General features: G+C 37.7%; 1 protein-coding gene across 1 annotated transcript; it reads right to left on the bottom strand.

Moving 5' to 3' along the window:
- Nucleotides 1–6,786: 6,786 nt before the first annotated feature.
- Nucleotides 6,787–9,003, bottom strand: LOC146638039 (uncharacterized). The gene is made up of 6 exons (XM_085374326.1): nt 8,961–9,003; nt 8,510–8,842; nt 8,077–8,418; nt 7,625–7,735; nt 7,036–7,100; nt 6,787–6,912 (listed from the first exon to the last, which is right to left on the bottom strand). Exons 1-6 carry the CDS (start codon nt 9,001–9,003, stop codon nt 6,787–6,789), a joined length of 1,020 nt encoding a protein of 339 aa, XP_085230452.1.
- Between the last annotated feature and the right edge of the window lie 4,204 nt (nt 9,004–13,207).

Raw genomic sequence — 13,207 nt, 5'->3', positions numbered from 1 at the left:
AACACCAAATCTGTCTGGAGTTGATAATTTAACACTTGGTGTTAAGAGTTTATATATTAACTCTCAAAGAGTATTTTAGTTTAACTACATAAGAGTTATCTTCTAATTCATTCTAAAAAGCGGGAATTTTACTGTTCTGAACTTCTAGAAATTTCTTTTGGAAATAAACATTTACTAAAAAGATGCAATGGTTTTTGAAAAACATTTATTCTGAACTGTGCACCAAGATTTCAAAACATTTTCTGAAAGATGTAACAGTGTACATGTTCTCACTTTCATTAGAATTGTGTTTATCAAAAGGTCTGACATGGCAAATGCAAATAACAGCATTCTCATCACTTATTTCTTCAATACAATATGCATGTCCTTCATTCATCACTTTGTGGAACTGCAACGCACTTCTGCTCTCCCCCATATTCCATCTTCACAAGCATATCCTGTGTGGAGATTGAATAAAAATTAGTTGACACTAATTAATGGCACAAATAATCCAGTAAACAATTGCAGCACAGTAAAAAAAAAAAAAAGGAATCCTCTTTGAGCCATTACTTGTGTAAAGTATTTTCCCAAAAGACAAGGACACAGGCAACAGGTAATACTGAACTAAATGTAAAACCTCAACCTTTTTCATTTTTACCTAAACCGTGTGCACAAAACTCTGGAGGGATCTATGCTAACGTAGAATCCAGTCAGGACGTCTGCTACTGCTGTTTGCTCACTTTTTTTAAAATTTTTTTTATGGGCGATCGTTTTCAGGCTTCAAGTAGCACCATTATACCAACATTTTACATTCTACACATTGTTTTAGGTGTATTTGACCAAAAGTTTGACTGAAAATTCACATGCAAGCTTTTTTTCAAGGCTGTGGTATTTGCCCGCAAACAATACCTTTCAGCTAGCTAAAACAGAATATTATGCTATCAGCGAGCAACATGGCTAATGCCTTTCACACAGCTTTGTCTCAACTCCAAAGAGCCACAGAAGTAAAAGCTCATAATAATAATTGAAACAATCTTTGAAAGAATGACTTACCAAGCATGGCAAACAACTCAAATATGTAGAGCAAAATGTTCTGAAACGGCTTCACTTCAGCTTCGATTGGAGCCGTGCTGGGGGCGGAGTCTGTGAATTTACTCTGTTGGTGTCATAGCCCCTGTAGGAGTTCAGAGTTAAGAGGTCAAGAGTTAATGTTTCCATTTTAACACCTCCAGATTTGACAGAGAAACACTCATTTTTAACACTCGATTTTAACTACTATCATTTTACACCTCAGAGTTACATTAAAAGAATGTGACTCTGCTTAGAGTAAAATTAACTCTACTTTTGCAAGAAGACCATTAACACCAAAACATTTAACACTTTTGAATTTGCTGTGTAGAGAAAGACTGCGGGGCCGATGTGCCGGGAGTTCGCTGTTCTCGCCGGCTCAGATACTTGAAGTTTACACAGGTTCATTCTCGCCTGAAAATCTGCTAAAAGTTTATTTTGTGACACAGAAAGAGCAATAAGAGCAACATTAAAACGAAGTCGCTGCCGCCATTGTTGGAAGCTGGGATTGGCTGGCCACGCTATGAATTCTGGGATATAGTTTTTCAATTTTGTTGTCCGGGTGGAAAATCAGGAGAAATCTGGGAGAACGGTGGCTCCCAGAGATTTTCAGGAGGGGCACTGAAATTCGTGATTCTCCCGGAAAAATCGGGAGGGTTGGCATGTATGACCCCAGCCCCAGATAGGTGTAGGAAATTGGGGGTGTAAAAAAATCCGCCGGCCCCCCTCCCTACTTATCTGTGTGAAAAGTGGTCTGCTGGATGCATGTATGGGTGCAGCTCAGTGTATTAGGGGTAAATATGAGAGTGACTGTGTGAAAACTAAGCACTATTAAAATTGAGGGGACAGATGCAACACGAGATTGCTGCAGAGGAAAGTATTATTATAACAATTTAATAGGCTTTACTAGACAGTTAAATTAATATTTATGCACATTCTAATACCTTTACAGAGAAGTTCTTAAAAGTATTGCTGCATACTTCTGATAACTGAAAGATTATCAGAAGACCAAACCCAGAAATATTTATGTATGGAAACAATGAACATTGCACTCATTAGATGCACATGTTGTAGCACCAGTGCACCTGCACCTGTGCCAAATCACAGCAAACGTTTTGCATGTTTGTCTTTCAAAGAATGTTGCTACGTATTCGTCAGTGGCTGTGAAAGAACAAGCAAAGCCACATGTGGCAGGCGAACTGTGAGATGCAAGCTGCGGCTGGCTACTTCTCTGCTGCCGACACCCCGCCAATCCTGTTTACTCAGAACGCACATGATATTTGGTATCGACAGGATATGTAACTCGTTGACAAGAAGCCTCCCCAGGCTATTTTTAGCTTAAACCGTTAGACAGATTTCAGTTTTCAGCCTTCCTGGATATGGCCTTGATTATTATAAGGCCAAAACGAATTACTCTAAACCTGAACAACTACAAGTGTGCTTAAGTTAAAAAAAATTAATTTCGGTAAACTTCTGAGAGTTAAACTCTTTCACCATTTAATGAGGTTTGCGGACCTTGTTGTGACCTTTACTTGCGTAAAATTGTGGAGAGAGGAAAAAAGAAAAGACATATTAGAAACGAGGATGAATATTGTCTGGTTTCTTATGAGGCAGGTATGGGGGACTAAAAGCAATCTTAAGAGCCATCACATAACCCAGTCCACGTTGTGTAATGTTGCTTTGTCAGCATTATTTGCTGTATTCCTGCTGCATGTCTTTCAGTGCTAGTACATTGACTCTCCTGTCAGAGATTTGCTGGCCCCTGACAACACCCACGTTTAACAAATCTGTAGAGTCCTCATTAGAAGGCTGGAGGGGTGATAGTCAGGATTGGTTCAATTTGGACAGGGGTGGCTAACTCCAGGCCTGGAGAGTCAGTTAGATGTGTCATTGATCCATCACTAGATTAGCTTCTCAATATTTCTTGAAGTTCTCCCGAGGCCTGGTGATGAACTAATCATTTGATTAAGGTGTGGTGACCTAGAAGTTTGTGTTTTTCACTTTTTTCTTCTCCCTTTTCATCTTCATTTCTACTCTGCCTGACAAATATTCATTACAGCACACACGTCAAAGGACACGTTGTATGTAAATTAGCCACATTAGTAGCTTCGAAAAAGTGATACTTATTGGATAGTCTGGGGATGAGAATGAGCTGCACTAAATGAAAACTCATATATGATACTAAGAAGGTGCAAAAGCATGGGGATGATATGACAGATGCACTGGAGAACAGCAGCAACGTTTTTCTATTTAAATGGTTCATTACATCAATTTTGATGTTATTAGCTTCGAAATAATGATGACAAGGGACACAGTTCCCTTTTTCAGCCATTGTGATGAGTTTACTATTAGCTCACTATTTATTGGCACAATGCATAAAGGTAAGAAAAAGAGGCATGTGAGGGGAAGATCAGCTTTCTCTGCCACTTTCACTTTGAACAAACATTAAAATGTACCGGGTGACTAAGTAGCACAGCTTTTCAAAACAAAAAATCATGATAACCACATTTCTGCAATAGAAATTCTCACAGCACAACTGTTGTATTTTACAGTACAAATGTGTAAATGCTATGTATATGAACTGCTGCCGTTAAAAAAACAAAGTGGGAAAAGTTCAGAAACTAAAAATAAAAAATGAGAAAAAAAAAGCCTTCTGTGGATTCACACCACACAACCACATCACTGCTTAATTTTCCATTCATTGTTCATGCTGCTGCATGTGAAACATCAACTACAACCAAAGAATCCTGTATAAATGAATCATTTACAAGCTACTTATTTTTAAGTTTTGCGTAAGTTAAATCAACTCAGTGCAAACACGCAGGTCGATCATTGAAACTCTGATCATTAAAAATCTTGTTTGATGACCACAAAGTGAATGTGATGCTGTGTTGCATGAGCCCACCAATTTCCCAGTATGTTTATTTTTAAAATGAACACTAATTGCACATTTTTCTCTTGTAAATGGTTGACGTTACTATGGTCAAGCCCCTTTCATGACTACATTCCAGAGTAAAAAGTCAAACACAAAGTAAGGCCATATGTAGTCCTGCTATTACTACAAAAACTTTTGCTACAGTTTCAGTCTTATTGTCTTATGGAAGTAAACTGAAATCATTTAACTTCCTATTAAGAAGAAGAATTGTAGGCCCAAAAGATGCTCTGCTGCCACCTGCTGGTGAGTTGTGTAATTCTTTTCCAATGCCCTAGTGATTATAGAAGACAAAAATGTTACTACACTATGTTTTGTATAAAGTGGAAATGTTAATTATTACTTAAATCTACATTTTAAAAATATTGCATGAAATGCCATACAAATATTCATTTGTCACTTTATCAATTTAATTGAATGACAGACATTTTTGGTTGGTGATGTAAATCCTAAAAGCTTGTGTTTGACATTTAGAGGATTTAAGGTATTTATTGTTTGTTTATTCTAAGTTCTGTTAATAAAATTGTGAACATTTAAGATTTTTGTCATGACGTTTGTTTCTCATTCTCCTCAAATGAAATTCAAGTGGGAAAATTTATAGTAGCTGGGTTGCCAGATGGCTTAAAATAACTGAAATTTACCGTCACCTAAATATTACTGAAATTTTTCATAATCAAAATACAGAAAATCTGTCTATTATTATATTTGGGTACTTGCAAAATTGCATTTCAATACATATTCACCTGACTACAGGTGCAGCTGAGATTCGAAGTATAATGCCCGAAAGGTGGTCAAAGACCATTGTTCTGTTTATCCCTCCTTTTGTTCTAGTTTTGGTCTTTGCTACTGTTTTGTCACTACTGATAACATGGGATGTGCCATTGCCAGAAGGCTTGCTGTATCTCTCAGCAGAGACTCAAGAGGGCAGGAGGAGAGGGCTGTAGAAGTGCATCATCCCGGCCACAGGATCAGTATCTGCATCAGTATCTGCATCTTTGGGCAAGAAAAAACATCACAAACACTGCCAGTCACATAAAATGACCTCCAGCAGATCACATGTGTACATTTTTGGCCAAATTTTAAGAAACAGGCTGCATGGGCGTGGCATGAGATGCCAGCATCCATTAATATGAGCTGTGTTAATAACCCAATACCATGCAGATTGAAAAGAGTGGGTTAACACATTTTTTTAATCAGGGAAAGACTGACAGCAGGCAACCTGCTAGTTACTTGCTAGTTAAATACAAAAAAAATCATATTGCTCTATAAATGATCCCTGGGGGGAAAAAACACACACATGTGAGACTTGTAACATTGTAACAACAGGCACTTTGGTGCCTCATTTTGTATAGGCCTTGATGATGTTTAAATAACCTTTTAGGGTTTTCACAGAAACGCCACAGCTATGACAAGTGTAATATTTAAACATCCTTAACATGCTTATGTTGCAGACTCAATCCATTCATTTAAAACACCGTTATACACATGCAAGGTATATAATGAGTCTGCTGAGCACGAGATAAAGCCTGTGAGTGCATATTTAGGCACATAGTCCCTAAATGTGCCTAAATCCAATAAAGCATGTCTACTGAACTCTACCTATTACCCAGGAAATATGCCCCCTATGTGCTCATATCTAGGCGCTGCGGGCAGACCAACATGCCCCACTCATCTACTGTGGGCCCACATGGGGCCATCCACACAAGTCAGTAGGGCAGCCCACACCTAGATTTTGACCATTCTGTGGTATGGTGTGGGCCCAGAATGGGCATCACCACATGCCGGCATCATACCCACAGGATGCCCACAATGTAGATCTGGGGTTACCTACTGGTATCCATGTGACCCACATTTCATGCCAGTACAGTACAGGGCTGCCCACCCAGGTTCAAATGTGCAGTACCACTCACTTCACACTGGTACATGAGTCCATAATTTCAAAGAAACAGTGGACTGCCCAATACAGGTTGCACACAGGAAACCAACACGGAGGGCTCCGAGAGGTAAAACTACTGTGGTTTATTAGCAAGATAATGCTACTGAGCTTGAGTCTGGAATATTTACCTTGCAAGTATATTGTGTATTGTTGAGTTCTCTGCTCTGTGAAATGCCCTTTTTTCTCCTTTATTTAGCTTCTGTTGTTCTTACAATAAAAGTTGAGTGTGCCCTTTCGGAAGTACCAGCGCTATGTTTGGTGGAACTAGTGTAACAGACACACCGGTCCACTGTGTCCATTTCATGCTTTGCTTCTCCAAATCATGAAAAGTGCATGCAGCAGTTGCAGTAAGCAAAACTGTATTCTAGCCTTAAGTTAAGAATGAATATTGGGTTATGGTGATATTTCTGCTCATGTACTCTTCCAGAAGGCCATATGTCCATGTGATACTTCAGGTAGGGGAAAACATACATGATTGAGGTATTTTAGTGAGCAAAACTTAAATAAAGAATCACTTACTGCTAGGGATGGGTATCGTTTAGGTTTTATCCGATACCAGTACCATATCGGTACTTTTGAAACGGTGCCGGTGCTTAAACGGTGCTCAAACCGCTGCTTAAAGAATGGAGAACACAAAATTGGTCCAAAAACCTGGCTTCACTGGCTTCCAGTTCATTTATGAATCCATTTGTCTTTAGGTATCTTAATGGTTGTTCCCCATTTTACCTCTCTAATCCTGAATCCTGACAGAATATCTTCATAAAGGTGGTTAAAAGAATCCGTCTTACAAAAGAATCTGTCTTTTGTCATTGTAATTTCCTTTTTCATCTACCCAGAGGAATGGCATCTGCATCAGCCTTAAATCTGCCTTTTACTGGCCCTCTCTGATGCCAGAGTATATGGTGCTCTCTGATGACTCCTTCTTACTCTTCCATCTTGAAGATTTTCTTGAGGGGAAATCCAGAGCCACATAGTTCAGTCCTGCTTCTTCACCTTCCTGTAAATTATTAACAAAAATATAAAAAATTGAAAATAATAAATACACAAAGAGAGAACATCGCATAGTGTGTGTGTGTGTGTGTGTGTGTGTGTGTGTGTGTGTGTGTGTGTGTGTGTGTACCTCGTTACTCATTTGATCCCCAGGTGATTTTTCCTGTTTGACATCAGTAAAGACTTCTACTTTTCCTGTTCATAAAAAGAAAAGGTTAGCAGTGAATTTATTTATTTTAAGTGCTTGTCTGGCAGAATCAAGAACAAATCTTTTGAGATTGTAGAAATATGTTATAGGGCGATATCATCATTACTGCCAGGAAACCAACAAGGCACCATTTTTACAATATTTGAAGATATTCTTTTGTATAAATAATGCCTGGTATTTGTGTTAGCTTTTAATGTTGTACCATGGTAATGGTTCTGCATTTAATTGACTTTTTTACTGTTATCCTCTGGCCACGTGTGAGCACATGAATCAATAGTTAATGCAACAATTTTAAGTAATATCGACCACACTGAGTACCACGCCTGTCAGCTAAGAACAGGAAACAGGAAATTTTTTTACTGAGTTTAGTAAAAAATAAAATAAGGAAACTTTGTATTCATATAAATTATTAATAATTACTGATTATTAATAATTATTAATTATTAATATATATATTAATTATTGATATTAATTATATGTACACAGTATGTTATACATGTGATTAATTTACCTTCGCAGTGTTTACGAGGTTGGATTTTTTTTCTGGAGAGAATCAGTGCAAAATTCAGAAGCACAGAGCAGGTCAGCAGTGCCCCAAGCACAGTAACGAGCGGGAACTCCTCTGGAATGAGAAAACATCCCAGCAGACAATTAACGTTCGATTATATAATAGTATAATACTGTACATTACTCACTCAGTTAATCCACAGTAATAACATTTCATATAGATGGTTTAAATTAATTCAATCTCCAAGGTATGCAGTATCTCAGTAAAAAATTATCATAAAAGTTAGTTTGGATGTTCATTTTTATGCATCCAGTAACAGTTTGCTTACCAATGGTCAAAGTATAAAATTATTAAAGGCCTGAGAATATCTCTTGCTTATTCACACACAAATCATCAGGAATCAGGAACAACTAGTACAGATAAGCAAATATTAAAATAATACTTTAAAAACATACTTATCTCCACTTCAGTTCCTTTACCAAACAGGATCTGTCCACATGTCGCCACAGCACAGTAGTACGTCCCAGCATCAGATGAGTTTGTTACAGTTTTGGACAGACTGTAGTCACATCTCCCGTCCTCTTTATTTCTGAGACTGCCGTGGTAAATGACGCCTGGATGGGATTCTGATGCACCTTTATTAAACCAGTGCACTTTGTCTTCATCTGGACACTGATCTGTGTCATTTTCGTTCTCAGAGAGGAGCGAACACTGCAGAGTCATTGTATCTCCCAGATGGACTGAATTCACATCTGGAGTTTGTTTTACTGTGAACAATCTATGCTGGGTTTTAGGATCTGTAGGAATTAGAAAAAGACAAGAAATTCACTGTAGTTGTTTAGGGTTCGACCCTCCCTTATCAAAGACAACCAAATGAATATACTTTACCATTCACTGCCACAATTGTGCCATTAATAAAGGTCAGACTGAATGATGATCCTGCTTGACAGAAGTATGTTGCTTCATCTTCTTTGCTTACATTTCTTATGGTAAGAGAAAGCACGTTACCCACTTTTGTGGCACTGAATCTTGAGTTGTTAATTTGAAATAATATATTTTCAAAATTTCTATTATCAACTGTTTGAACCATATATCCATAATTCAGCTTATACCAGTAAGACAACCCTGGATCAGAGAGCGCACATGTCAGAGTCACATTATCTCCAAGTTTAGCCACAGTTACAGAGATCTGCTGAGGAACCTCATTCATTTCAGTCACAGCTAAAGAAAAGAGACAAACAGTAACAGTTAGAATGTAGAATATTACAAAGCCTAATATATATCTTGTTTTATATTTTTTACAATGATACATTTGGCAGTGTAGAAGAAGTAAACTCACTCAGTGTACTTAGAAGAATCAAAGAAACCAGTCTTCCGATCATTGTGTTACCTCAGCCTTCTCTTGCACAACTGATGTCTACCCACTCAAAGGAAGATTTTGTGACAAGCTGATTACAGTTTGCAAAGTCGACATCATAGTGATTGGCTGACGCAAAAAAATAAACTTCCTGTAAAATTTCCCAAACCATTTACAGTGAATCTGGGCGCTAATCATCAAACAATTTTAGTTTGTTTGTAATTTCAAATTTGTCATTTTAAGCACATGATGCTAAATATGGTTCACGTTTAGCACGACTCCATCAGTATATGAAAGAAAAGTCAAATAGCCTTTAGCTGTAGTTGTTTTTTATTAATCTTGTATAATTAAAGTAAACCAATAATTAACTCATACTTTAATAGAAAGCTTTTTTATACTAAAAGCTGGTGATAGAACAAACAACATTATTCAGCACAGTGCTTTTAAAGTAAATTTTTTACTAAAATAACGTTGTTATATGTTGGTACATTTCATTTACCAACATATAACTGATATGTTGGAGGCAAATCGTGCAAAGAGAGTGAGGTGTGGAACCAAATGCAGACACAGAGGGAAATGGAGCAGAGGTGCGAACCAACAGCCAATCGTTTATTTAGCTCCTGAATGATTACAGGAACAAAACTGAACTGTGACTTGACTCGAACTGAGATATCAAACTATGATACTATACTACTGTGGCTATGACTAAGGGAGAGAGCATAAGCAGACCTCCAGACACAAGAGCTAAATACACTGGAGGGTAACTGGGAAAGTGAACACACATGTGGAAAAACAGCTGCCACAACAGGGAAGTGGAAACAAAACACATAGAAATGTGGCAACAAGGCCGGCAATAAACCGGAGCTAAACTTAAGAACTAGAATTTATAGAACAGAGAAAGTTTTGAGTGCTGGAAGTACAAAACAGAAACATTACACTAGAAGTCATAACAATATATAAACCCAGAATTAATAATAGTCATAATCAATGAGATGAGATGAACAAACACAATTTTTTGGGGGGGGGGGGGTTGTTTGTTTGTTTTATGACATGACATTGAAGGCAAGTACTCACAGCAGAAGAACATGCAGCTTTCTGAGTAATTTTCTGCAAGGTGAGAAATAATGAGGGGAAACATGAAAAGAGGCCACAACAGACACGTACTCATGGTCTTGATAAAAACTGACTGCAAGAAGTATATGCTGTGTGCAGCTTAACATCCTACAAATCAGATATCTTTAATTAGTGCTACATATTTTCCAAGTTACCGTGACCTGTTATTGACAGATTTTTTTCAATACATAGCTGATATTGTGTGATTCTGACAGCAAAGCCTGGATTTTCTCTCTGTAATAGAAAAATATTGCATTCCTCTCACGAAGCAAAGCACTACAACAGATTTCTGAGGCTTTACTTCTTGTTTCCATGTCGATCAATATACGGATAAGAAACTGATAACCGATCTACATTTTTTTTTTCTCTGCTGGCCTTGTTTCATATAAAACATGAAATAGGGATTTATATTCCATTGCTCTTAAAATGACTTTTAATCAAAGTGTATAATTTGGATGATCCAAATTATATGCTGCAATCACGCCTCGCCGGCTTAAAAGTTTTGAGTTTTTGGCGAATTTGGTTGCTATTATGTTGAACTGGCAGCGGGAGAGCTGTAGCTCTGTGTGTGTGTACGGCAACTGGTAAAATAAAGATGATCAAAATGCCACTGGGTCTGCCGTGTATGTTTACAGTATTATTGATACTGCTAAGTATAAGTGTATGAAAAAGTATATTATCCTCATATTACTAAATATATAAGGTATAAAGAAAATACTATTATTTCAATATCGTACATTAGAAAGTTCTAAACAGCCCTGTGGGGAATTAAAGCTGTGTATTATGTGAACACAACTGAACTTGTGAACACAACTGTGTGGAAGCAGTGATCATTAAAAGCGATCACATTGGTGGTGCACAGGCAGCTGTGTAAAAATAGTTTGACTGAATCAGCAGGAGTCCTGTACTTTTTCATTTTCAAGTATTGCGGTATGTGCCAGTATCAGTGTTTGTGAAAAAACAAGCACAGCCACATGTGGACCACAAGATGCAAGCTGTGACTGGCTACTTCGGTGCTTCCCACACCCCAACAAGCCTGTTCACTCAGAATGCATATGCATCTGGGCATCAACAGGACATGAATCTAGTTCATAAGAACTCACCACAGGCTCTTTTTAGCTAAAGCTGTCGATAGTTCTAGACCTTCCTTCCTGAATATGGCCTCATTTTGTTTCAAGTAATATAACGTTGTACAAAAACACTTTTTAGGCACACAACTACAACTGTTTGAAAGTTAAAGATAATTCTCCATTGAGGGAAAGTTTTTATGATTCATGAGGTTAAATATGTTATATTTAGATTCGTGTGATTTAATCTTACTGTCGCTTTCTCTGAATGAGGTTTACAGACCACCAGATATTTGACTTGTGTGACTGAGGAGCTAAGAAAAAAGACGTGTCAAGTATTAGAAACCACGATGAATGTTGTTTGGTTTCCTTTAAGGTGAGTGTGGGGGACTAAAAAACAATATTCAGACCTAACAACCACACAGGTGGTTAAACTGTACAACCTTTGATTTCTACACACAATTTAAGTTAAATCAAGTCAGAGATGGCAAATTAAACTTACCACAAATGTCCTTGAGGTCCTTAGACTCTTGACTTTGATAAGCAAAAAACTTGACGACAATGTGGAGGATAGCACAATCACTCCGTGGTGAAAAAGGCTCGTCAGCGTCTCTACCACCTCAGATGCTTGAGAGACTTCCAACTGCCCTCCAAGGTGCTCAGGAACTTTTACTCGTGCACCATAGAGAGCATCCTGACGGGAAACATCTTAACCTGGTTCGGGAACAGCACCATGCAGGACAGACGAGCTCTACAGAGGGTTGTGCGGTCAGCTGAGCGCACCATCCGCTCCGAGCTCCCTGACCTGCACTCAATCTACAGCAGGCGGTGCTGGACCAAGGCCAGGAAGATCGTGAAGGACCTCAGCCATCCCAACAACAGACTGTTCTCTCTGCTGAGGTCAGGAAAGCGATTCTGCTCCCTGAAGACCAACACAGAGAGACTGAGGAGGAGCTTCTTCCTGCAGGCGATACGGTCTCTCAATCACACCACCACACAGTACTGACCCACACATATAGTTCTTACACACACACTGGACATTCTGGACATTGTTTTCACTTCATCACTTAAATCACTGCTGCTGTTATTGTGTATATATTTATTTATACTTCTTGTGTATTTTGTTCATACATTCTTATATAGTTCTATATTGTGTATTGTGTATTTTGTTGTACAGTTATTTTATTTTCAATTTAATTTATATATTTTATCTTATTCTTTCCCAGTGTGTTGTACAGTTATTTCATTTTTAACCTTAATTTATATTTTATTCATTCATAGTTAAATTTACCCTTTTTAATTTTTCATATTTATTTCCTATCTTATTCATAGCCTTTTCCTTTTTTGTTTTCTTTAGGTCACGAGCAGTTGTCCAAGCATTTCACTACATATCGTACTGTGTATGACTGTGTACGTGACAAATAAAAATTTGAATTTGAACATTTCTTTCCTTGTACAAACAATGAAGGAAACCACATTGCTACAATGGAAATTCTCATAGACCAACTTTTATTTCAGAAGTGAAATATTTCTGATACCTGCTACTGTTAAAAAAAAACGTAGACTCTGTGGGAGGGGTTCAAAATGTTAGCTCCCCACACAGAAACTAAAAATAAAAAGCAAACGTGAAAAAGATACCTCCTGTGGATTACATCTCATTTGGATTATACATACACATTACTCAATTTTCTGTGCATTTTTTAATTTGTAATTTATCATTTTACTTACAAAAATGTTGACTCAATTTAATGTATGTCAGAAGTGTTAGTCCACCAGTTACCCACAGTTTTTACATTTAAATTGAACACTATTATTTGTTTACAGCACTCTGGTACTGTCACGGACCCGGTTCCGGGGACTTGGGGTCCGTGAGCAGTGTGGACCTGTAGTATTACTATTGCTGTTATTATTATTATTGTTATTGTTATTATTGTATTGGATGTATGTTTGCTGCACTGTGCTCTTGTGTGTGAAGGCGCCAAAAAAAAGCTCCAGCCGATTCAAGAGAGAAGGACAACTGCTGACAAAGCAAAAACCTGTAGTGATCCC

The sequence above is a fragment of the Diplotaxodon limnothrissa genome, linkage group LG2 (assembly GCF_057381915.1).
Source record: "Diplotaxodon limnothrissa isolate DT_005_m linkage group LG2, D_limnothrissa_male_GT1.1, whole genome shotgun sequence".
NCBI classification, from domain to species: Eukaryota; Metazoa; Chordata; class Actinopteri; order Cichliformes; family Cichlidae; genus Diplotaxodon; species Diplotaxodon limnothrissa.
Note: the sequence above shows the minus strand (reverse complement) of the source record. Positions and strands in the feature narration are given on the sequence as shown.